Source organism: Cebidichthys violaceus, unplaced genomic scaffold (genome assembly GCF_023349555.1).
Source record: "Cebidichthys violaceus isolate CVI_PGR_0920_01 unplaced genomic scaffold, fCebVio1.0.p SCAF_85, whole genome shotgun sequence".
Classification (NCBI taxonomy): Eukaryota; Metazoa; Chordata; class Actinopteri; order Perciformes; family Stichaeidae; genus Cebidichthys; species Cebidichthys violaceus.
Genome location: NW_027176970.1, coordinates 124,869 through 152,101, shown reverse-complemented (window position 1 = coordinate 152,101; position 27,233 = coordinate 124,869). Strand labels below are relative to the sequence as shown.

Genomic DNA, 27,233 nt, shown 5'->3' with positions numbered 1-27,233 from the left:
GAAGAAGCAGTCAAATTTGTTAACTGAACGTGAGACAACTTTTAGTTTCCTAACATGATATACTCATGACAAAAGAATTTAAGAATAAGACTGGTGATATTGTATTTTTTTCTTTTGCTGTCAACAAATCTCATGAAAAGAACAAAACTATGTATATCTATCCCACTAACAATATGCATGTTTATCCAACCCTGATGTTGCTTATTTCTCTGCCCAATAAACTACATTGTTGTTCAAAAACTGATCAAAAAAACCCACAAAGGAGCTACGATCTTGCACTGGGTTCCTTCCTTCATTACGATTAACATGGCCACTGTAGTTCTTTCTGAACCGATCCCACATGTAAATACTCAATAGAGCACCAAATCTGCACCTTCAAATGATCCCCAATTGATACACTATTCATTCCTGTTTTATTATTGTTAGTTGAAATGTACAATGCCCAACTGTTTTAGGAAACTTATTTTTACAAATTTAAGTGTATTTTCGTGACCGGCTTTTAAAGATCCACATTTTCAAAAGGAACTAATGGGTTTCAGGGTGAAAGCCACAGATAGGACAGCAAAATATAATCTGAAGCATTTTTTGGGTTCCATCTTATAAGGGGATTTGCTGACAATAAAAGAAATGCAGCCCTTCCCTTTAATTTTTTTCAATTCCTTTATAGCAAGACAAAAGAAAAAACATTAACCGGACCTACAAGGAACTAAAAACAATGAATACAGGACGCAGTGTCAGACTGTAAAGAAGTAACCACCACTCCAATACTACTCTGTTAGTGTTATTATTCAATGTACTGATTGTTTCAAAATATAATCCTGCAAAGTAACTGCAGCTGTCACATACATGTACTGGAGTAGAAAGTATATATATATATATATATATATATATATATATATATAATACTCAAGTAAAATACCTTCTGCTGTACTTAAAAGCACAATATTATTATAATATTACATAATAATACATGTGTCTAGTTATTGACCTGCTAAATAGATTAAGAGCTTTTTTTCACTGATGCAGCTGCTACTCAAGCACAGATAACTTGTCCTCTTTGGAGCAGAGACTCATGCTGGTATGAAAATTAAAATATCAAAGTGGTGATTGCTGGAACTCATTTGCAGTATAACTCTTTCATAATGCTGAAATCCAGAGATCATTTATCAACACATGCTGACCCGTCTTTACAGAAGTGTTTGTTAATGTGATTAAATTAATTTAGAGTTATTTTGTATTCAATTCACATTAGTTTGTCTTTGATCAAGTTCATGATTTTTATTTTGTTTCATGTCAGATCTGTGAAGTTCTAACATAAATAGAAAGGCTGCTTTGGTAGTGCAGTTCAATGATATTCTTGTGAGCTATTTATATTGAAAGGCTGTGAGAAGACTATTGCCTGGAGGTAAACAGCAGTGAGAGTGTTGCTAGTTCAAATTCCTGTAGAAGATGATAGAAAAGCAGGAAATTAATTCTTACATGAGGGTTGTTGTAGATAGTAAATCCTATCATTTATCTCTAAGATCCAAAACATCTTAACCTTTTACGTATCAAAAGCTCACCTTATATGTATCATTGAACCTCTCATCTTCTGACAGAATGACAAACGCCATGTTTCCTTATCTACCCGTGCGTTGATTTAAAATCTGTTCTCAGAGGGACTGCGACTGTGTTCAAGACCTCTGGTAGTGAGCTATCTCTTATCCTCATGAGAGACAGTGGGAATAAGAGCCATTGAGGCCCCTGACTAAGAACGCCTGACAGGGGGAAATGGAGGATCAGAGTCTGAGGACAGATAATAGGGTCATGTTGAGGATCACTGCCTTTTGAAATATTCAAGCTGGGGTTGCCCCTCCTCTCCTCTCCAACCAGCTCAGGCTCTTGGTGTGTCAAAAGGGTGACAAATTCACGACCCTTGACAAGTGAGGAAGAAGTGAAGGAGTGAAGGTTAAGGAGGGATGGAGGAGGTGTAATAAAGCTACAACACGATAGTGAGAGATAGATGTAGCATAGGGGAGGATTTGGTTGAGGGAAGTGTGTGTTGGAGACCGAGTGTACAACCATTTCAGGGAGGAGAGAAACATAGAGAAGGGAAAGATACAAGTGTGTGTCACAAATCAATAGAGATGTGTGGCTATGATTCAGGCAAAAGCTGAAAAATATCCCCCCCAAAAAAATCAAGCCCTAACATTGCTGTAATTTAGTCATGATAACATATACTTAATTTGTTTATGCAAAGCTGCCAAACCCTTGAGACAGATGCCCCATCACCAGCCAGGCCAATAGGTTAACCTCTCACTACAAAAGCAGACAAGCATGCATGCACGCACACTCACACACACACACACACACACACACACACACACACACACACACACAGTTTACTCATACACAAGCTTTTGCTTAAGGAGGTTCCTAGCTGAGTGAAATGACCATGACGTATTAAGTGGCAGCCATGATAACAGCTGGTCAAATTGTCTTCAATGCTTCCTTTCTTATCTCCTTTAGCATAGGGTACACTGGACCATTCTTTATGACAATGCTGCCCCCCCAATTCCAACACTATTCGGTTGTCAATAACATCCGCAGTTACTGTTTAACTCAAATCATTCTTAGCAGGTATGATTTCCGTTCTTGGGCTTACTTGAATTGTATGGCATTGAGTTTGTCACTGTACTCATTTCCTATGTGTTATAAATTAAGTTACTTTAAAAAAACTAACTCTGTAGCCTAGCGTAAGTGCAGTCGGATTCTAACACCGTGGCTGCCTTTCCGTTAGTCCTCATGAATTCTCTCTCACATCTTTCTTGACCTCAGAGCATTTTCCAACCAGGTCAAAGAAAAGCGTCTGGATATGTATGTATGTAATTTGTTTTGAGTGCTCAATTGATAAAAAGTACATATAGCAGAGACATATTAGATCACATCCATAGACCTTTCAAAAACATCCCATTAGACCAGCAGCAGCAGTAAATAGCCTGTATCAAGCAATATGAATAAGTGATGAGCAAAGCTTGACATAAGCCTATAAAAAACAAGTCAGACATTGCTCTTCATGAGGTCCTCAACTTTGTTGAGTTCAGTGACCCAGAAATCTTCTCTATGTAGCAATATGTTGATAATATCTCCACCTCTAGGGGATGGTGTAGTCCTTTCGATCCCCCAAAGTTTAAGAGTCGCAGGAGAGCCATTATTACATTGAATATAGTTACGTTTGAATGCATAGTTCAGATTTTTGATCCGGATGGCAATCTTGTGCTCAGCTATTCTTTGTTTAATTTGACCAACATAGACTTTTCAGGATATGTATGTGTACAATAAGGATTTGATGTCCATACAAATTTACAAAGTCTTACATTCATACAGATTTATTTACTGTATTAATTTTGTCTTAGTTAAATTTAAAATATTGAAATTACTATAAACCATGTGGTCTCCTTATTTGTTACAGCCCACTGAGCCTGGGCTGTAACAGCATTAGCATACTGTACATACATGGTCAGTCACCAACAGAGGCATGCACAGCAGCATGTTCATAAGCACTCACTTTCTGCTCTCTATCTCTATCTCTATCTCTCACTCTCACACACACACACACACACACACACACACACACACACACACTGATGTATGTAGCCAGAGGGATCAAGCCCCTCTGCACTGGGGAAGATAAGATGGTTAGGCAGAGGGGACTGAACAGCACCATGCAGTGTGCTACATACAGTCTGGGGAGCCTGGGAGCTGGGAATCCCCTGCATCAAGATGCAATCTCTTGGTTATTCTCCCACTCAGCAGGCCCTGCTGGCTCAAAAATAACCTCAGGATGATGCTACGAGGACATAGAGTATATTTTTATGTACAAACTTTGACAGTCCAGAGATACATCCTGTCACCACGGAGGAGATCAAGCACAGTAAAGCACCATGGGCCTTATGCTTTCAAGTTTTAGATTCACCTAACCTGCCCCCACACAGACACAGAGAGTCGGGCAACTCCTTACATAAAGACTTGTGGTGATTTTACTCACAAAAGTGAAAGTCTAAAATATTTCGTATTTTTGTGACAAACAACCCTTGCAGTCATGCAAATAATGACTAACCTCTCTAGAAAAACAACTAATGAGATAAATGTGAGTACAAAGCTTCTGACTTGAAAACTGTGAAATCCTTCAGCCTCCCTTTCCTGTGTATACTGTATGACTGCTGCAAGCTTTTCCTAAGCTGTATTGGTCAGGATCCATTATCGGCACTGGGTATATCAACCGTGGCAGCCTTCTGGCTTGAGAAAAATTGTAAGTGGCTTTCCAAAAACTCTGGTAATCCTGCAACATTTCTGAAACAATTGCAGGTTTTATTGAACACAGATGTGCAGTGGCTGGAATTCAAACAAATTGTAGAACTAATTCTAACTCCAACTCAGTGGAGACTCAAGGTTTGATCAACGGTAAAAGTTTGAAAACAAATATACAATTGACTTAGCAAAACCAGAACAGAAAATAAAGACGGAGTAGAGTAGTACTAGTGTCACTCATACCTTGAAACTGGTTAAATTTGATTGTGCCCATCCTCTCTCCGTTCCGAAACATGACTTGGCCCTAAAAAGAAGGGAAAAAACAAAACACTTAACACATGAAACATTGGAAACACACATTTTATAACTGAATATGCAGCGTAAGCAGTTCAGTGAATTTCAGTAGAAACTTTAGTTCTGCACAGTGCTGTCCTGATTCTACAGCCTGAGCAGACAAAGGGCAGAGTCTTGGCTACTGCACACACTGCATCTCATTTGATTAGAAGTTGCCAAAATTGATCTGTTCATAGAAGGTAAACAAAATTATCTTTGAGTAAATTATTTTGCTAATATCTTTGGAACCATGTCAGGTCAGCAAGGCTGATTGATTTAACATTGTGTTTGCTCACATAGCATTGGTACAAATACAAGTCTCTCACATTTGGCTTCAGAAAAGTGTGTAGTGGTCAGTAAATGTAGTGAAGATTTTATTAAAAAATGTTTTGGTCAACATTAATTTCTCCACAAAAATATCTATTTTTTTCAGTCAAACAACCACCCTATAGAAAAAACAATTGGACGTCTTTCATTTAAACTCAACAGGAACAAGACAGCAATTTCAAGCCAGGCAGCGTCTGTCAAATGCAGACAAGGTAGACAAAAGCAATTCAACTTGGCAATATCGTGAGACATATTCAAATCAATTTGGCTTCTGTCGCCTTATCTCTCCCATGTATTCTCACTCTTCCTCTCTCTTGTTCTATTTTCTCCTTCCTCCTGTCTCTTTATCTCTCTCTCCCTCTTCATCTACCAAGACTGTTCAATTAATTCAGCCAACCATCTGCTAACAGAGCTCCATAATTACACATTTAACTGGGCTCACATATTACTGTCTGGCTAACAAAACAGGTGAGAGTGGAGACTGGGAGGGACAGACAGACAGACAGACAGACAGACAGACAGACAGATAGACAGATAGACAGATAGATAGATAGATAGATAGATAGATAGATAGATAGATAGATAGATAGATAGATAGATAGATATTTAGAGATGGAACATTTGCATTAGCTGATTAAAAGACAGCTGAAGGGGGAATATGGGGAAGGAAGCTGGAGAGCCAATTTTGCCTCAAAAAGATGGCAAGCTTTGAAGTAGCAGAGCAGGATCCCACCCCTCTGTTTGAATCCCAGTCTTTGTGTGTCATCTTTGATGTCAGTGTGCATGCACTTAATATGTTGTCACATTATGCTTATGTGCATGCATGTGGCCCTATCCCTGATGATGCATTTGTGTGAGCAGAACAAGCTACTTCTGAGACACAGGGCATCCAGTGCTGCCTTTACCCTGGTGACATACAGCCAGATCCCTATGCTAACAATTTCACACCCCAGTGTCAATCTGACTTGTCAACACTAACAAGTTTCCTTTCGTCACACACTGCTCTTTCCTACAATATGCTATGGAATTATGCCTGTAGTGTAAGTAGGACAGTGCAGTGCACCCCGGTTCAGCTCATTAGATATTACATTCAGATAACTGTGGTGTGTAAACAGGGTCAGACAATGTGGGATGAAAATAGGGGAACTTGACTTGAACCTGTAATGACTGTCTGTGAGTGTATGTATCAAGGTTTCTGGAGTAGCTAGCTTCATCATCATGCTCTCGCTATGCATTAGCGATGCCACCATAATTGCCCTTCACCTCAGCAAAAGTGGAGCTAACACAAACCGTATTGAAATGGAGTGTAGTTATTTTAACAGCCCTCGATTTGTTCTCTCAAGTGTATACACGGTTTGGAGAATATGCAAAGCATATCAAACATATGCAGAGGCACTCACTCTTACATTCTTAATTGCAAATAAATGTCTGTGCAACACAGATTAAATTAACCTCCTTTGACCAATATTCAAAGAAGCTACTGTAAAGCCCTCTTTCTACAAGGTATTATGCTCCTCTGCAGCTTAGGCAACCTCACTGGAGTGTATTGACCCAGACAGGTGTCCCTTGTCTACTATTCAAAGGATGTTCAGACTTGAGTCACAATGTTGGCTGATGGAGCAATCACTGTGTCTAGGCGTGTGTGTGTGTGTGTGTGTGTGTGTGTGTGTGTGTGTGTGTGTGTGTGTGACTTTCTGAGGTGAGACGGTGGAGGCGGCCAGGTATCACTTTGGCTGAGGAGGTGAGAATACTGTCAGTGACAAGTGTGCCGAGGTCAAATGAAATGTCAGTCTGTGGGCTGCAGGTGTGACATCCTCCGGGCTTTCACAGTTTGAGTTGGAAACCCTGTTAATGTGAATGTAACTGTGATGCACACGCATACACACACACATTAATAGTAAAAAACAAATGCACATAACTCTCCCCCCTCTGCTTTACCTCAGTGTGGCTGTTTGAGATGACTGTCAAGCCTCGGGTTGTGCTACTCACCATTACCCAGAAGGACACTGATACCAACACGATGACCACTGACCACAGATTTTTTTTTTTAAAACAGCAACGCAAACATTTACCTGCACACTTGTCATCTCCAATCACAATGTGCTGTGTCTCTTCCCATCAGCCCTCCCGGGTAAATTCCAGTGTACATCATCCTGTGGTTCTAGCAGCTATCTGCACACTCTGTGTCCTGAAAGTCTCTCCCAGCTGTCAGCCTTTTTCTCTATGGCCCTGACAGCAGCCAGATCAATACTGTGGAGCCCTCCATGATCACTCTCCTGCTGCGGCTGTTAAGAATTCAGCAGCAGGACTGAGATCAGTGCAGAATGGACATGGTTAGGTCCCATGAGACCTGTGTGTTTACACAGCAAACACACGGCGTAAAATCGTGACAACAGGAGAGACAAGAGGCTCATGTCAAGGTATGATCCCATATTATCAAGCACGCATGCACACATTTAAACCAAGGGCAAGCAGCAATTTCGCTACACATGGATTTATTTTATTGGAAACCCAGTAGGAGTCATTGCAATTCACAAGCAAACCGAGCGAGTTGTGTAATAGCCCCTTTTGAAATCTGAATACGAAAATAGCATAAAAGATGTATGCAGTGTGGAAGGGAAATTGCCTTCCTATGTCTTTGTTTGTCATGCGTGGGTGGAAGTTTCTATGTACCAAGTGTGTGCTACATACAGGGAACACTTTTGATCTCATTTCATGCATCTCCTAAAAGAACAGCTTTAATAGTGAACATATCTCAAATCTTTGGAAACAAAGATGCATTTCATTATTTTGCAATGTCGCTGTATTTAAACCATGTATTGTTTACCACATGCACAAGATTTTGTTTATACCAATCAGGATTGTGGTTTTCAAAAACAAACACATCATTATAATGAGAATTTAGATTTTCTTTTAGGGCCTCAGCAAAACAAGAGCAATCAGATTTACTGTCAAATTACTACCATGACCATTTCACATTACTTCTTGTTGTTATGTAAAACTAAACTCTCAAAATCAATTGATTCATTTCTACATTTACGTCATCCCTTCATTTTACATTGTGACAGCAAGCTCCCCACAGGTCAAAAGTAACAAAGAATATTTACTTACCATACATAAGTGCAATGTAAAGTACAATACGTTCAGAGAGAACACTCTCACTGTCTTATTTAAAATCTGAATGCAGGACTTTTACTTCTAATTAAGTATTTAAACACTGTGGTATCATTAGTAAACTCAAGTAAAGGACTTCTTTCACCACTGATGGCAACATGTGTAGAGTCAATATGAGTCAATACTAATATTAAGGACCGGAGAGAATAGGATTGCTATTCTATCCAAACAACCTAACAGGACTTCATTATCTATTTTGAAAAACGTGGATGAAATGCTACATGGCCATCAATATTCCTGCACGGCTTTGCATCCCAGAGTCTCTGAGGAAAGACTCAATGTCAGCCTGGTCCTGATCAGCAGCCCTGAATGGGTCTGTGCTGAGAGAGGTCTGAGAGTCTTGAGTAGAGGGGTGAGGAATGACGACCTGAAGGATTAGGTAGAGTGCTGCAACACACATACACCTCTAGGGACGTTAGCCAAAGAGGAACTCACAATAACATCAGTCAGTTCTTGTACTGATTTTCTCAAGGCTATTTTCTCTTTCTTTTCTTCTCTTTTGTTCTGTTGAAAATACACTGTATCTGTATTTCTATCATATTATCTATATCCATTTCTCTCTTGTGTTCCACCCTGACTTCAGTCTCTCACCTTTCCACATAGTAAGTGTTTATTACCTTCCTAATATTCTAGTATAGCCAATCTTTTCTCCTCACTTGCATTTTTTTTGGCCATTTATTTGAAAACACAGTTGAATATGATATGAGTAATGTTCTGCTTTACTGTAAGGCCCTGCATGCCTACTGGCTGATAGGCTGGGAGCAGCATGGTATCCTCAAATAATGGGAGTGTCCTTTACACAGAAACAGTAGATATCCTCTAACAGCTCAATACAGCAGCGAGAGTGAGTACATGCACAGGCGCACACACACACACACACACACACACACACACACACCACACACACACACACACACACACACATACATACAGCTTGTAGATAGCATAGCCACCAGGATCAATCTTGAATGCATTGGAGTGAGTCGGCAGCCCCAAATGACACCACTTAAGGCGTCATCCAGAGACAAGGATGGCTAAGTAACCTTCTCTGCAAACAAGCTTCCAGCCTTACAGAGCAGTAATTAATGCCTCTATGTGTTTCCTGATTTTGCCAACTCCATACTGTACAATTTATAGGCATAAACACAGATGGATGTTTTATTTTCCCCCAAAAGATGCTCCTTCATCAGTGGTATCATTTTATGTAGTGTTTTGATTGTGTGGCTTTAAACCATGTTTTTGATCTTGTATGTACGGACTATATGAGTGTCTTTCTCCCTTTCCCTCACTGTACCGTATATGCCTCGTCAATATTAACAAAAACATTTTTCATGCCTACACATGTAAAGGTAAATGTACAGTATAGTGTCTGGGGAGTATCCTTGTGTTTGCACATGTCAACTAAGCGTAGACAATGGGAGCTTTTAGTGAGTGAAGTAAGAGAAAGCTATTTTAACTACCAACTATCAGACTGACATATTTTTACATAATGTCCATATTTAATAAACAATAAATTAGCAATTTGCTGCTTAACTTACTGTAACACCAAAGAAGTTGGTCTCATTCATGACGTCCAGCACCATTTTTCCCACTTCGCGGTCATCCACAGTGAAGTTATGGTAGGTGTTCTGCCGTTTTTTTACCCGAAGCAGTTCCATCACTCGAGTCAAGGTTTTAGCAATGACCCACATCCCATCGTAGGCAAAGCCGTGAAACTTGCTGGACTCCACACCTTTCTGCTGAAGTTCTCGGCTGTACTCCCTCTCGTAGTCCTTAGGGGTCTGAAAGACAGGTAACAAAGAGATTATTAAGAGAAAATGTGCATCTCCTAACTTTTTGAAATAAGATGTTTTTCCTTAGAAAAAGGCATTCATTATTGGTGTAACTTTTTCCAATTTGAGATGCAAAGTCAGAGTTCCCACTCTTTTATTACAACTTTCCACGACTTTTCCTGGACAGTGATCTAGCTAGTATGAGGGATCACGGCATACACTAATGTGTTCCTCGCTGTAGAAGTCTGATTTAAAAGACGTGCAATCTATGGCTATGACTCATCTATGAAATAGTCTCTTACATGTTTAGAAATTATGACAAATTATCAGAATGTAATGCAACCATACTGGCAGATGTACAGCTCTATTGTGAAGCTACCGCTAAGATAAACATGTCATGTCATGTTATGGTTCATTTTACATTAAAAAAGCAGCAATGCGTTTGAAGAGACAATGCTAAAAATTAAGTAAAAAAGTCCTGTATCCAGCCTGTGATTTGAGCTCCAATTTGTTGTTTTTGTACTGGCTTACCATTCAATATTATTCAACTCTCTTAACACACATTTGAAACCATTGCTCCAAGCCCCAAGCCTAATCTAATCACAAACCTTATACCTTTCCAGGCAAAACAAGCTAGAAAGCACATACATTTTAGCAACTAAGCCAAACATGCCATCCAATTTAGTCATTTAAAACAAGCTGGGAAGAAAGCAACATTGTGTAATGTCTTCCAACCTCCATGTGCTACGATGTGACACGACTTGGGAGGAGAAAATTAGTTTTTCAGGACGCATGGGAACCCTGAAAGTTACTGGAAATGCTGTTTTAGCATCAATGCTACTGTACAGGGTAATGCAGTGTGAAAATAAATCGGAAGATTGATCTCTGGTTAAAAACATGCATCTAAAGTGTCTTTTTGTGGAAATGGTATGCTTGTGTCATATTATATATTCAGACACAGAAAAAACTTGTGAGTCACATTCTTGGTACTGTATATATTTTTTCCTTTGTTTTATTTAAACTGACTTAACATTTAATGACACATTGAATTACTTAACACAACAATCCTGTGAAGTACAACAGTGGGTGTCACTCACCCTGCCAGAGATGCCCTTAATCTGGCGAGCGCTGAGTGGCTCAAAGTCCACACTGATGTATCCCTCCATGGCTGTGAGCAGCTTCTTGGTGGTGCAGTTGGTGCTGTTGGCCTGCTCCCACCAGTTGCCCTGGTACCAGCCGGGGATAATCCACTGGTATTTACTGCCAAACATGTTAAGATTATATGCCTGGGAAGTGGTAGAAAAAAAATGGAAGTTGAGGCAATATAACAGCAGGAGATATATAGATAGATAGATACAATTAAATAGAATAATAGAAAAATATTAAATCAACTAAATAAACAGTAGTGCAAAGATTTAACCAACAGTGAATGATTTGGCCCAAGGTGATTTATTATACGGTCTGATTGCAGTAGGCAGGAATGTTCTCCTGTATCTGTCCTTGTGACAGCAGAGCTGGATCATTCTGTTGGAGAAAGTGCTCCGCTATCCCTGCAGTAGGTGGTGGAGAGGGTGGTCCGGGTTATCCAATATGGATGATTGTTTCTTCAGTGTCCTCCTCTCCACCACCTGTTCCAGATAGTCTTGTTTGCATCCAATGATGGAGCCGGCCTTCTAAACCAGTTTAAGTCTGTTGGTGTCTCCGGCTCCAATGCTGCTCCCCCAGCAGACTACGGAGAAGTACAGTGCACTGGCCACAACAGACTGGTAGAACATCTCCAACATCTTGCTGCACACATTAAAGGATCAAAGTTTCCCCAAGAAAAAGAGTCGACTCATCCCCTTCTTGTACACAGCGTTGATGTTGGCCTTCCAGTTTAGTCTATTGTCGATGGAGACACCCAGGTACTTGTACTCCTCCACCATGTCCACGTCCTCTCCCAGAACTCTCAGCGGCTGTGGAGCCGTCGCCTTCCTCCTAAAGTCGACCACCATTTCTCTGGTCTTGGCCACGTTCAGAAGCAAGTGATTTCTACCGGCCCACTCCACAAAGTTATCCACTACTGCCCTGTACTCCTCCTCCCGTCCGTCCCTTATACACCCGACCACTGCAGAGTCATCAGAGAACTTCTGCAGATGGCATGACCACGAGTTGTACTGGAAGTCAGTGGTGTATAAGGTGAACAGGAAGGGAGACAGAACAGTTCCCTGTGGGGCTCCAGTATCACTGACCACCGTATCAGACAGCACACGGCCCAGTCGGACAAACTGTGGTCTGCCTGTGAGGTAGTCAGTGATCCAGGAGACAGTGGACGCGTTAACCCCCACCACCCGCAGCTTCTCACTCAACAGCACTGGTTGGATGGTGTTAAATGCACTGGAGAAATCAAAGAAGTGATTCTCACAGAACCACCGGTTCCATCCAGGTGCGACTGAGCAGGTAGATGATGGCGTCGTCCACTCCCACATGAGGCTGGTATGCAAATTGCAGAGGGTCCAGTTATGATTTCACCTGCGGTCGGAGGTGGGCCAAGACCAGCCTCTCCCGCGGGATACAGTATAATATATGGAGATTAACTTTTGTGTAATTATTCTTACTTTATGTGAGCTGCTAGAAAACTGAGCTTAAAGAACACTGAAATCATGAACTAAGCAACAAGAGCAAAACATTACACATGAGCCAAAACCATATAAAGCCAAATTATGTCACCCCAATCACTGAACCAATTGTATACCAAACAAGATTTGAATTACTTGGCAAGATATCTGACAGCTTTCACTTATAACTGAGTTTAGGACTTACGCAGCAGAAGACTTTGGAAGCCAGGTTCTCGTCAAACTGGCCGATGATGATTCTAACATCGTTGTCCTGAAAAAAGAAAGAATAACACTTCATGACTAAAATGGCAAATATGAGCACCATGCTCACACATTTCTACAGTAAATATAAAGTATATATGTGAAATGGTTTGTTTGTATAATCAAGATTATATTGCATCCCTGTCACACCACATTACATAACAGTGCAAGCTTTTTATTGTGATTTTGTAGCCTCTGGGCTTTACAGACATGTTAGCATTGCTACCAATGGAAGCTGTTTGCTTGTTTCCCTGGAACTGCACTTTCAGGGTAACTGCACCGTCAATACAGCCATTAAGGAAAAGGTACATCTGCACTGGCATCAGCTTTATTGCTCTCGATACCTTTTCTCAGCATTCTGCAACATCACACTTAACAAATGAACATAGAATCAGTCATGCTGTGTGTACTGCTTTTACATCACAATGTCTATTTTGTCAGCAGCTACAAAGTATGTGGGATCTGGGTGGCGAAGCAGTGGCTGAGAGGCTAAGGCAATATCAAGTAGCAAAATGTGGATCCATAACAACAGAGACATAAGTGTCAGGGAGCAGAACTGCTTTCTTTGCCAACCAGCACAGATATACATGGAGATTCTGAGCAAACGGCCTGTTGATTGACTCTGTAAATAATTCAGATTGCCCGGGTGGAAGTGCAGCATGTTTCATGTTGGGAAAAAAAATCTGACTCTGGGACCAACAAAGTAATTTAGTGTGCACATGCCTATGTATAGTACTGTACAAACACAAGCACAGGCCTGTATGAACACATGATCACACAAGCGGATGGTGACAAACGCACACATCACAGTACAACATTGCCCCAAAGCTAATCCAATAATACTGACACAGGTTTGATGAATCAGCATATGCTCAACAAAGCTAGAGGTGATGTGTGATGGATGGAGAAAAGTCTATCATAAAGCCCTTATTCAACCATGACACTTCATACAGAAAGACACCAAATCTAGAAGCAATTTAAAAAAAAAAAGGAAATCTGAAGACTGAAAGAATGAAAGAATGAATTATGTTATTAAACATAGAATTTAATGGTGGACCTACTTTAACATTTTGGTATTATTCACCGACAGTTGTCTAATAAACACACCAGCTGTATTTTCAATGAACCTACTGTAAGTGTTCTGCCTTTATTCTGGATAATGAGAAGCCATTACGAATACAGTTCATGAAGTCATCTTCCCTCAGGCAATCACTACCATATGTCATGCATCCACAAATCAGAGGGGGCAACCAATCACTGTCATTTTAAATCCAATTCCTTGAGGCGATTAGACACACAAGGAGCTACCCAACAGCCAAACAATGTAGTTATTCCTATAATATATCCTTGGATATACTGGATATATTATATAGAGAAATCAGAAAGATTAGTTAGATATATGATGACAGATAAATAGATGGATATCTATCTGTCTGTTGGTCTGATAGATTTTACAGCAACGCTAAGATTTATCTACATAGGTTCTAGCATTGCATATGGGACACGGACACACACACACACACACACACACACACACACACACACACACACACACACACACACACACTAAAGAGCATGAAAACTTTCAGAAAGCCGAGCTGTTCAATCAAAAGGCTTCTTTTGTGGTTTCTCATTAAAGCCAGAAAGCATTCTGGGACATTTAAAGAGGTCTTTTGTAAGAAGCTCTAAGTGTTTTTGTGTGTGTGTGTGTGTGTGTGTGTGTGTGTGTGTGTGTGTGTGTGTGTGTGTGTGTGTGTGAGAGAAGTGCAAGTGGCTGCTCAATAACATTGCCCTACACTGGAGGAAAGGCACTTAACCCAAATGACTCCAGCCATGACCTAGGACCACAACATCAGTATAAATTCTGGCCTGCCTGGCAAAAACATGAAAAGACTGTGTTTAGTGGGCAAGGGCATGAGTGAGTGTGTTGTGTTTGTTTGTCCAGATGGACTAGGTCATTACAGGGCTCCAAATCACCCTTGTTGCTTGAGCTTTTATATAACTATAACAATAATTGCTTTCAAAGAGGGTAGTGTTAAGGGCAGCCTTGCCTGCTTTACCCGTGACAGGGTTGTTTGTAACTTTATGATGGTGATTTATATGCGATAATGGTTTGAGTAATACTGTTCCTTAAAAGCTTGATCAGGCACTGTTAAGGCTTATTAGGCACACACACACACACGCACACACTAATGATGGCCTTTTTATGAGCTTATGGGAGACGGGATTTGTAGACTGGCAATGTGTTTCTACTTTCCCACTAAACCTAAACCATCTCCCCCATGTCTGTTGGTAATGATTTCTGTGCATACAGATGTTTTACAAACATACAGTGTTTGTGTGTGTGTTTGATCGCTAATAGATCCTAGGTGAGCAATACATGTTATACATACTGTATAACATATATTATAATACATATGTGGTATTATTATCTGAACTGGCCTTCAAAATAAAAGTTACTAAAATATTGTCAGTATGCGTCACAATATCTGATCATTTCTGACCTTTCCAACAAACTCAAAAACAGTCTGCTAACCGTTGGAGTTTCAGATCTAGAATATGGTGGAAGGAGGACCGTGTTTTCTGTTTTCACAATGAGAGATTATTCCTGGAACCTGGTGGGATTTGGGGATTTGGACAAGCAGAGGTGCTTCATCAGAGAAAAACACTGCAGATTACAGGAACAGCAGCTGTGGCTCTGATGATATTATCAATAACAGATAATATGAAATGGACAAACTTATAATGATAATATCTGTGCAAACCATTTGTCTTGAGCCTTATCCTCTTTCTTTTCAGGCCCACAATACAATGTAGCAAGCAAAATTCATTCTGTATTAAAGACAAGTTTTGTTTACAATTGAGTCTATTAGTATATTATATGTTTAAATCATGGCCAATAAACAGCACCTACAGCAAAGGTTATTGAGGTATGGTGAATATGTGTGCTTAGACTACCACAAATACATTCACAACACTGAATTTTAAAATTGGAAATAACTGCTTTGCAAATAATGTATTAACTAAAGGATAAGTTACAGTTTTACATATGAACCATGTTTGAGAAAAATATTGAAAGTTATACATACACAAAATTGCTGCATCAGTGAGACAAAAAATGTTTAAAAAGAAATGGACCTTTTCTACGTCATATCTGTGGGGTAAGAGTTCTGAATGCATGATGAATAATTCAATCATGATAAATAATAAAGTGTTTTGGACTTAATTTAGATTTCAGGACATTTTTTCTCATGTGGCCCTCTATTGAATGCAAGCTCCCTTAATTGACCTTCAGTCACAAAAATGTTGAAAAGCCCTGGTCTATAAAATGTATTTTTGCATTGTTATTTTAATGTTCAATTTGAAGAAGAAAAAAAACTTGATAGTGGGTAAAATTAGAAGGTACGTATGGGGGTTTCATGTGTAAGCTTGCATTTGTTTTCTGATGTTGTTTCGTCAGCCTGTCCAGTAACAGGAGAGAAGAAGCGATGAAGATGAAAAAGCAGAAATCGACTGAGAAATGTTGAAGGCTGCTTCGATGCCCCACAGCAGAAATGCCTGGTTTTTGAATATTCCAGCTGGATCACAGATGTAAGTGCTCTATTTGTGGATCACACAGTGACGCCATGGCCCCCTTATCCCCCCCACACACACAGTCGCACATATACAATCACACAACAGAGAACCAAAAAAGAACAGCCTTCACAACTGAATCTGTGTCACCCTCTACCTCATCATGTTACGTAGCTGTCGGGGAGACAGAAATCTGCTATTGCGAGAAGAGCGGGAAACGGACCATTAGAGTGTCAGAGTGGCCCCCGCCCACCCTATCCAAATGTTCTGAAAAGCTTTCGAGGCGACACTGTGATTTGAATATTTAGAGTTGATCAAGGAAGGATGGTGTCAGCTTAAAATGTCAGTCCTCAACATTTAGAGTTACACATATATTTTTGGAAAGACAGCTTATCTTGCCGTTCCTTCTCGATCCCTCTGTCTTATCATCTCTCTGTTGCATTTCTTTCAACCTGCTCCATGTTGCATACGTCACATCTTCCACTTTTTTTCCTTTCTCCAACTCTGCTTTATTCGCTTCTTACATCTTTTCTCTCACTGTGCTATGTAACTTCCTATGAAAAAATATATTCCACACCAGGTCATGTATTGGATTTACTTCCATTGACAACGTTTCCTGCTTTAAACAATATGCGGCACTGACTCACTGTTTATATACAACTGAGGCAAGAAGCATCTCTGACTGCCTGTGGAGATATTTTGGATAATTGAGCCTTCAAACTTGACTGCATTTACATCTGATTCTTTTGCATTTTTGTTTCATCAAAGCAATTCTGATCAAACATGCATGTTAAAACAAGGAATAAATGGCTGAAGATATGGAGGTCTAACATCTCAATATTGGCCCAATAATGGTCTATTTTTGTTCTCATTAAATGTCAAAAGACAGAAGAAGAGAGGAGAAAAAAAAGAAACCTGTATGCATGTGTACCAGCCAATACAGTGTCCTTGTTAAGCTGCCCTGCTCTATCCAGTCAAAGATGGACAATTCTCCAACAACTTATTCATTGTCCAAGATTGACTTTGGATGGCATCAACTCATATAAGTATAATCGTGACTCTCTTCATTTCTTTTATCCGAATAAACCTTGAATCATTTCACTTTTATATTCATAGTTAGAATTGTTCAGGAATGATCACTTACCTTGAGCTTCTTGACATTGACACAAGGGTCGTTGGAAAAACTTTCTGTATCTGCAATCTGAATGTCTGCTTTCTCCAGCTCATTAGTTAGATCATTCCTCACCTAAAAGAGGGGGCGCGAGAGAGAGAGAGAGAGAGAGAGAGAGAGAGAGAGAGAGAGAGAGAGAGAGAGAGAGAGAGAGAAAAAAAGAAGGCGTTGATAATTTACTATGTAATTTGTTCATTTTTATTCACGGTATGAACCTTTATGGGTGACACACCCCCAGGGACTTCCTGGTTGTTCGGCTAAAAAGACAACTGTCCTACACGGTCCTTGTCACATGGATTGACATTATTGTTTGATTCATAACTGGCCATTCAAAATTGAGGATAAGGGGGGGAAATGCAGGAAAAAAACATTCACGTAATCAAAAAAGATTGCCATTCAAACCTAATGCTAACTAAAACGAATCCATTGATGAGCTATAATTAACTTACTTGCATTAGCTGTAACATAAAACCCATCAGGTTGAAGTAAAAGCTAATACAGTATGATTGATTAAATAAGCATATATATTTCTGCTTACTTAATTTAACTCCGACTATGATCTTGAAATATAAGGAGAACCCTTTTGTTCAAAACAAAAATGTTTAAATACATTTTTCAAACAAAACCATCACATGATATCTTGCTGACAATTTCCCATAAACCTCTTAGCAATAATACTTACGTATGTATATACAGTAATGTATATATAGTATGTACAAAACAAGACAGATAGATGCAGGCTATTTAATGTTTTGAGCTGGTGTATGCATGCTGTATGTTAAATTGTGAGTGGAAAGACAGAAACACAAGCATGACAGAGACATATTGCTACGGAAGACATCAAAACTGTCATCATTATGATTTAACTCTCTCTGTTAAATGTGGATTTATAACATTCACAATATCCAACGTGCATTTGTCAAACTTATTTTTCAGAATGACAGAAGAAAGCACAATTTTATGCATTGAATTGTCTCAACTGGTAATTTTCTTTTTATATATTTATAAAATATAAGACAAATGTACAGTACTGTAAATGTATCTGCAGCAACTGAACATCTGCTTTGATATATTGGTTCAGTGGAATGCTGGGTAATGGGATCAGAGAAGGAGGAGAATGGAGCAGGTACCCCACAGTGATGGCGAGCTCGAGGTGGTTTATCAAACTGCCTCTCGCTTTCTCTCCCCTAACAAACACACATACTAGGATTCATCCCTCTGGCTTCCCTCCTCAAACTACAGTTTTAGAAAAGGCCTTTTTTCACCGCAGACATTTTGACTTGTCATAGAAAGAAAAGCAAAATTGTAACTGATACCATTAATGATGGCTCTGTTCAATTTAGGTGTTCTAGTAAGGCTTGACAATGAGCCAGCATGCACAATATCAAGGCCTTGGCATGTGATCAACTACATTGACAGCAAAAATTATAAATGTTACGCCTGTGTCGTCAAAATGTCTGCTGTGAGAACGATCTACAGTACACATGCTGAGGTTTACTGTTGACATCTTGTCCTATCTCTTTGGCCTTTTTTTCCCTGATGTCCTCCGGCCATGCCCTGCAGCCATCGGCCTCTCCACCTTCATCCAAGAGTTTGGCATTAGGAGCCATGATGAGACATCAGAGAGGGTGTGCGCTCAAATGGGCATGCCAAACTCACTTGTCACATGTAACAGTTGAAGGCCCTGTGTGTTTGCCCTACATTTGTCTGTAATCGTGCATGTGTGCCATTGGTTGTATCCATATTTATGTTTCCTACATTGCTTCAAATACATATTAAGGACTGCCATGGCTATGAATGGAATTCATTTTGTACATAGAAACATTGTTCCTTGAGTAATACTTCATCCAAAATCCATGTTTAGCTTGAAATTTGTTAGTAGTTTCCTCATTGAAAGATAATGGAGGGTTGGATCAGCCTGAATTTATAATATTTATAAATACGGGTTGTCATCACAGAACAAAGGCATCAAAACTTCCATGGAAACTTTACAAACCATTCCTGCAGCATATACTTCCACTAATTTCAGAGACAAATGGAGGGCAACATCCTGAGGGGCAAACATTTAGTAATTTTGACATATTTTGACAAAAGTAAAACTGTGGAATATATTGAAAGCAGAGAAGTGGATTATGATGAGGGAGTGGTTTAATTTAATTTTCTATGGACATTTTTATTCTGGTTTGTGCCTTTAAAAGTTAGGATTATTGAGATCATTTGTAGATTGAACCTGACCAAAGCCATGTTCTCCTTCAATAAAAAAGCTACAAGCTTCAATCGTATAGGCCGACATGGTGTAAGTGTTTCATATTTATTCATCAAAGTAGTGTGACCATAGTTACAGCAGTAAGCATTCACAATTATATAGTCCATGATTGCTATCACTACCATTAAATCCACCACCATTTTCTTTTGCTACTGTTAAAATACACTATTTCATGTAATAGACTAGAAAATGGCTGCAATCAAATCAATGAAATTGAACTACAACAATTACTATTTCCCTCATGTCTCTAAATGTCATAATTGTCTGCCCCCCTTCACTCTGTACATGACTCAATCCTGTACAAACATTCCCTCCAATGTACTGTTCTCTGAGCTGAAACAACAAGGGAGGCTGGAGTGGATCAATACAACCAGGTTTTGCTCTCGAGGAACAATTGGCGTGGTGGTCTGGACAAGGTACAAAGTCCTGTTGTGCTGAGTGTTGATCTAAAAGGCTTGGCTGCTGCAATGCTAAATAGAAACTAGCATGGACAATAGAGGGTTGCAGCAGGTTAGTTTGCCGTTTGAAAAGGTGTGTTGGAGCGAGCGCACAGGTGAATAGGATAACAACTTGCAATCACATAAAAGACAAGACATACTGACAGGCAGACACGCAAACATACACAACATCACAAAGGCTGACACACAAAGCCATTCATGTCTTTGAAAAAAAAGCCTTTGTCACCAGAGGATTTTAGTGTTGTCGTTTGATTTTGCATTTCCACCACTGAGATAGAAATAGACAAATCCATCTGTGTTCTGATGGACTGAGTGTGTTAGATAGAGAAAGGGAGGAGGGGGTGGAAGGGAGGGGGAAATGGATTGAGGGACGGGAGGAGGGGAAAAAGTGAGCAGCTTTTCCTGCATAACAAAAAATCCTCGATTGACTGGGCAGCCTGGGAATCCCCAAATAATCCTACTGCACTTCTGGGCGTGCGTGCATGCAGACACACATGTACACACATATATGCAAATACACACCCACACATGATGGACAAAATGACAAAATGTCAGATGCACTCAGATAGATGTGTGCAGTGCATTGGTGTCTAGAAAGGACATCAACATAATATGGCTTAATTTATATGTAGATTTTCATTTATTTGCAAACACACATATCACCACATACTAAATGAAGATAAATTGTTAAGCTGAAGGTGAGGGATACCCTGTGATTCTTTGTGTATATGACAGAATTAAGTATCATCCCACACTTACACTGCATCTGGATGCTGCCTTCCATTCCACTGACTGAAAATGAAAAACTCTGTCTTCAGAGCTTTGGTTCTCAAGTTGCAGATGTCTTTAATATGCATCGGTAGTACAGCTGTGGGCTTGTGTCGTCATTAAAAATTCCATAGTTCATTCAATAATTCCTCTCGACCTAATTGCATATTTTGCAGGGCTGCAATTGAGGATTATTTTCATTATCATTGTTCGATTTAGTTTCTCAATTGATCGTTAAAAATTTAGAAAATGCATGTTACAATTTACAAAAACCACAGGTAGGGTAATGTCTTCAAACTACATGTTCTGTTTTGATCAGTAGGCGATTTGACAGGGGATTAGGACAGATGTTGTCCCCACTGTTAGCAAAATTACCAAAATGCATCCCTCTTGTTTACCTGCCATCCCCTAGTCACAGAGAGCGAGCAGGGGTAGAGGGGCTGTTAAGTTGAGTGTGTCTAAGGCTGAGTCATTAATCCTTTGTTTGACTGAGGTTTGTTCAAGTTAGAATTTATGGCCCAGACCTCCAACTGAATGAAACAAACCAGGTTCATCCCCTCTGTCAACAAATCGCCTACTGGTTTTGATCAATAGTCCAAAAGATAGTTAGTTTAATACTATATCACAAAGGACAAAAAAATGCTAAACCTACCAATTGACGAGCTGGAATTAGGGGATATTTTGTTTTTCTGTTTAATGAATGATCTGCATGATTAATTCTTTCATTGTTTCACCTTCAACATTCTGTAACATTAAAGTAGGGGCACTGACTTTTAGCCAAAGCGCATGCGCTTTCAAAATCACAAAATTAACAATTACTGGCTAAGCTTTATGCTTGCATCCAAACAAATGCACCCAAAAATAACAATCACACCCTTCAGCCAACAGAAAGACAGATTAAAGTGAGTTCCTTCATGCAGAGTAAGTGAGGAGCTTTGATGATTCAGATGGTACCAGCATGACACAGTGAGACAAACACACTGCTGTGGTCTAACCTCAAATAATTAACACATCATTTCCAGGCATGTGCGTAAGTCTCTTTGCAGTGACGGGTGTGACTGCATTTGCGTGTGTTTGTTAGTGTCACACATAGACACTAGACTGTTAGCAGGTGCTTTTTATCATCACATCTGTCTGTCTGAGCCTTGCGCACATGTACCTGCACCTTTATAATGCAGATGTACAGCAAAGAGACAAAACAAAGGATGGGACATGTACGTTTTCATGCAATTTACACATCTGTCCCTCAGACTGTGCTACACTGCCAAATAAATCTCCATGTAAATCCCACAGTTCAGACTATAATGCCAGTCATGTGCTTATACAAACAAGCTTGACAAACGGTTGTGTTACAGCCTGATGACAAGCCCTCGAATGGCTTCTTCTCGTGGCCTTACATGCCCTGTACAATGGCATGACTGAATCATTCTGCAGAGGAATTTATACATTACATGGTTATTTCTAACAAACAGCTGCTGATGGCTAAAGAAAACGTGGTAATGCATAAACCACGGCAACCAACAAGCAATTTTTAGATTGTAAGGGACCTCAGAGAGAGTGGCTGCTGAGAGAGTAACTTTACCTAAATTTATCAGTAGGCATAGTGTAATTAAACAGTTGAGCTCAGAGGGTTCCAGGCAGAGGACAGAGTCCTAATCCTGTTCTCAGGTCTGTCATCTGACTGGCTGATGATGGCTCCTCTATTCCTGATTGAGCCCTGTCGGTCTGGCAATCTCAATAATGTTGATTACTGTGTGTGTGTGTGTGTGTGTGTGTGTGTGTGTGTGTGTGTGTGTGTGTGTGTGTGTGTGTGTGTGTGTGTGTTTATGTGGACAGACACCTTCACACTAGCCTCCCCCCACCCACTCTTGGTGTGTGTGTGTGTGTGTGTGTGTGTGTGTGTTCAATAGCGTCTAACAATAGAAGTGACGAGCTGGCTTTACATTACATTATTACATTACATTACAGTCATTTAGCAGATGCTTTTATCCAAAGCGACTTACAATAAGTGCATTCAACATAGGTAATCAAAAGAACTACTAGTCACCAGAAGTCATAAGTACATTTCCTTTTCCAAACAAGCATCTAAGAGCATGAAGCAGAGCATAACTCAGAGCCAAAGTACAGAAACAAGAAAAACAGTTAGTGCTATAAGTAATACGAATACAATAAGTGCAACAAGCTAGTATGAAAACAATAAGCGCTAAGTGGAAGGCTCAGGGTAGCACTTCCTGAAGAGGTGGGTTTTCAGCCTGCGCCGAAAGATGGGCAGCGACTCCGCTGTCCTGACGTCAGTGGGAAGTTCATTCCACCAATGTGGGGCCAGGACAGAAAACAGTCGTGACCGGGTCGATCGGCCGCCAGGACCTCTGAGCGACGGGGCAACCAATCGCCCCGAGGCAGCAGAGCGAAGTGGTCGGGCGGGGGTGTAAGGCTTGACCATGGCCTGGAGATAGGAAGGAGGTGCTCCTTTCACTGCCCTGTAGGCTAGCACTAGAGTCTTAAACTGGATGCGAGCTCTTACAGGTAGCCAGTGTTAGCTTACAGGTTACAGTTCCAGATGACATCATACTGTATGTGTGTGTGTGTGTGTGTGTGTGTGTGTGTGTGTGAGGTGTGCATGGCCCTGACTGAATCCCTAACAAGCGTTACATAACATTAACCTCTTCTTCATGGGAAACAGCCCATCTGTAGATCAATAAGCAGTTAGCCAAGATGGCTAATTCTGCGGCCTCTTTCTGGTAAATTTTTTGTCCGAATCAGAGACAAGTTTGAAATGCTAAATGTAAAAATACTGTTATTTGGAAAGCTATAAGAGGCTGCCACAGCTTTCCCCAAAATACAAATTGTTTGGTTGTCATTTCCTAAATCTCTACAGAGGTGGAGATGGAGACGCAAATGTAGCACAACCCATAGAGCCACAATAGCCACATTTAAGGAGAATACGCCAGATTGAAATAAACTAGAATTATTCTATTAAACTCATAATGCATTGTATTGTTATTTTATTTTCATTGGCAGTATCCAAACAACATTTAGCAAACAACATTTTTGCATTTTGCAACAACCATTTGTCTTTCTCCACGCCACCATGATTTCCAGATGAACCAAAAACCGACGTGCTGTGAACTTGACAGAGGATTGTACAAATCAAAGTACGGAAGCGATGCTTGCATATTGGTAAATCAGGATTAGAGGCCAATCTCGTGGCAGGTTGATTGAATCGGGCCGCCCGTCTCCCTCCCGTCCTAAGCCCCTTGGCGCTTTCAGGAGGGGAGAGATAAAGGGATTTGGGCTCTCTGAGATTTGCAGTGAGACTTCTTATACCCCCCCCGCAGATTGTTTTCAACCAGGGCCTTGAGGCAAATGTGTTTCTCAAATTCCTGCATTCAATACCTCTGACATGGCTTTTATTAACTGAATGTTCCTGTGTCGCTGATGTGATAAAATATTCGGTAAAGGTATGACAAACGTGTATGTTTTACTACTGTTTAACCACAAACAGGAATAATTTTGTCTCGTTAGTCACCATCCATTTTGGTATGACATGGTTTTAACTTGTAAAATATTTATAAATTATTTGGATTATTATATCAACAATTATATAACAATAGGTCATATATTATATCTATATATTTATTTATTTCAATGTAAAAGGCTGCCTGACACTCTTTTTTGGGGAATGCAAAATTGTCCTCTCCAGGCCGACTTTCCACAACTTCCAAAAAAAATCTGCTATCTTTAAAATGTAGCGAACAATGTAATGAAGAAGTTTCTATAAAGTATTTCTCACAAATATAGCCAGGTACAGTAACTGAAGGGTGCTTTCTGTCTATTGAATAGGAGAGGGACATTGAATTAATAACAGATGGAATTTGTAAAATAATAATCAAGCAAAATCAACTAATGTAAACATTAATTTCTTTTACAAAATATTTACTCTGTAACATCTGCTCTCATCTGTTTTACTCATATGAAAGTCCTTATCTTATCCTCCTTATTCTCAGCCATCAATTTTTTTTTATCTATTACTTAGTATATAAAACATAACAATAAAACATAGTGTGAAAATTATAATCTACACATTTGCTCAGAATCCTGCAGAATCCATCCACAGAGTTTCACGTGGGTGGAAAAATATTAATTCAGTAAACTAGTGGAGAATATCTTGAATTCAATTGATTGCCACCCACTCATATCAAGTTGGCATCATCTGAATTTCTAAATCCAATTTAAAAAAAATGCCAATCATTGTTCAGTACTGATACTACTCCCAGTCTCTGCATCTGTTTATGATTAGATTAGAATCTCCCTGACTGAGACTGAATCCCATAGAACGCACCTATGAATATTTACATGTCCAGTGTGGGGATTTATATTTTTATGAACACAGTATTTATTCACAATTAAGAAATTTACAGAGAGAAAGTGTTACAATGCAATCTTCCCCTCTTGCAATTTAGGCTACTAGTACTATGCAGCGTTTACCTGTGTAAACTGTACCACTTCCATAATTCCTTTTTGAATTTTGAGGTCAAAATTTTGGTTAATTTTTTATGTTGTGCATTTATCTTTGCTGTCTCTGCAAGAAGTGATCCTTGATTTGACCACCTAAAGCCAGGGTTGGTTATTTTTTGTCACATTTGCTAAATTTATCATTACATCCCGACACCAATCATTAAACCAAATGCTCTGTCAAAAACAGAACTAGATCCTGTATCTGTTGCTGTTGTAGGACTTGTAATAATCCCATCCAATCATTTCATTCCACCAGAAAGAACTGATTGGACAGGCTACCTATCTTTCACATAACTGCCTTCCTGCACGCAGCTTGACAATATAGCCATGTTCGTTGTTTACGTTCTTAATGATAATCTTGAGGGAATGGCTTTGGAGGGAGGCCTGAAGGTACGGGCTGTCAGTGTTGCTGACTTAGCGATTTAGTTGCTTGATTTAGCGACTTTTGAAACTAGTGCTGCTCGCTACTAAAAAAATCTTGCTTACTCTTGCTAGTTTCTCTAGATTACCAACACTAGTTTTAATATTGATTGAATGCATGCAAATACTGCATTTTGGTCTGAGGACGAATTGTTGAGCAATATATTATTTCAATGAAACTGAATTGTCAATTTATGTTATTCTTTTGAAAAAACAACATCCACAATGACTTAAAACCTTAAAATGTAATGATTGAACTAATCATGGCACAGCACACACCACAACAGGCACCTGATTTCTTTATGTACAGAAAACTGAGGTTGCAGTGTCTTTTGATGGATAAATACTAAATACTACTTTAGTTCAGAATACATCAAAAGTGGCTCTCATTAGCTGTGCATGCTCTATGTAACAGCTCACTATACCACCTCAGGTTTCTGTGGCATGCAAAAGTTTACATATCAAAATGTAGTCTCTTGAAAGAATGAACAAGGAACACTGACCTCTGAGAACCTCTGCACATCCTGTGTGAGGGTTCCCACACGGCTCCAGTTGTAGAAGTTGAGAAACTTCACTACCGCTGGGTTCACGGCATTGTCTGATGGGACGGTGCGGAAGAAGTTGGGGTACTTTTTCTTGTCTGCCAGAACTGGGGTTGTTGCTGCAAAGGACAGCTGGAATGACAAAAGAGAGAAATATTCAGTGAGCTTTGAGTCTGTCTAAGTAATATAAGTAATCAGGCTGACGTCACTTGAACTGTTGGCACAGCAACACTTTTAAGTACTGTGTTGCTGAACCTATAGCACTGGGTGGCAGATTTCAGATGTGCCCTGTCTTTGAGCAGTGGCCTCTGTCATTTCAGGGATTAAACCATCGCAGGGTGGCCGTGATAAACACACACTCATTCATGGTCTAAGTGTGTGAACAAATCAACTCTTTTAAATTACTTCAAATGTCAGCGAAATAGCCCCTTCATAATGTAAATGTAAACAGATCTGTAAATATTGGGTGGAATTGATGACCCCTGTTTGCATGACCTTTCAAATTGGTTTCATACTGTGCATGTGCGTGTGTGTCTTGGCGTATGTATAGGCGTGTTTATCTATTTGTTTATTTATTTTGCAGGGACAATGCACACCAATCAACAGTGAAACTGTAACTGAGCCAGAGTTAGCCAGAGAGGCTAGTTTTCATCTGCTGTCCCCTGTGTGAATACCTGTTTGTGTGTTACATTATGTTTTTGATGGCCAGAAAAAAAGCAGCTCATCAAAGTGATTCAGCTTTGGGTTTGCAAGTTAAAAGCGT

General features: G+C 39.8%; 1 protein-coding gene across 1 annotated transcript in view; it reads right to left on the bottom strand.

The window, feature by feature from the left end:
* gabbr2 (gamma-aminobutyric acid (GABA) B receptor, 2) overlaps positions 1 to 27,233 on the bottom strand; it is a 165,059-nt gene that overhangs the window by 51,647 nt on the left and 86,179 nt on the right. The window contains exons 3-8 of the mRNA XM_068702495.1: positions 26,432 to 26,602; positions 17,472 to 17,573; positions 12,699 to 12,764; positions 10,994 to 11,182; positions 9,663 to 9,905; positions 4,534 to 4,594 (exon numbers count right to left, since the gene is read on the bottom strand). Of these exons, the coding sequence (XP_068558596.1) occupies positions 4,534 to 4,594; positions 9,663 to 9,905; positions 10,994 to 11,182; positions 12,699 to 12,764; positions 17,472 to 17,573; positions 26,432 to 26,602 (832 nt within the window). The remainder of the gene's footprint in view (positions 1 to 4,533; positions 4,595 to 9,662; positions 9,906 to 10,993; positions 11,183 to 12,698; positions 12,765 to 17,471; positions 17,574 to 26,431; positions 26,603 to 27,233) is intronic.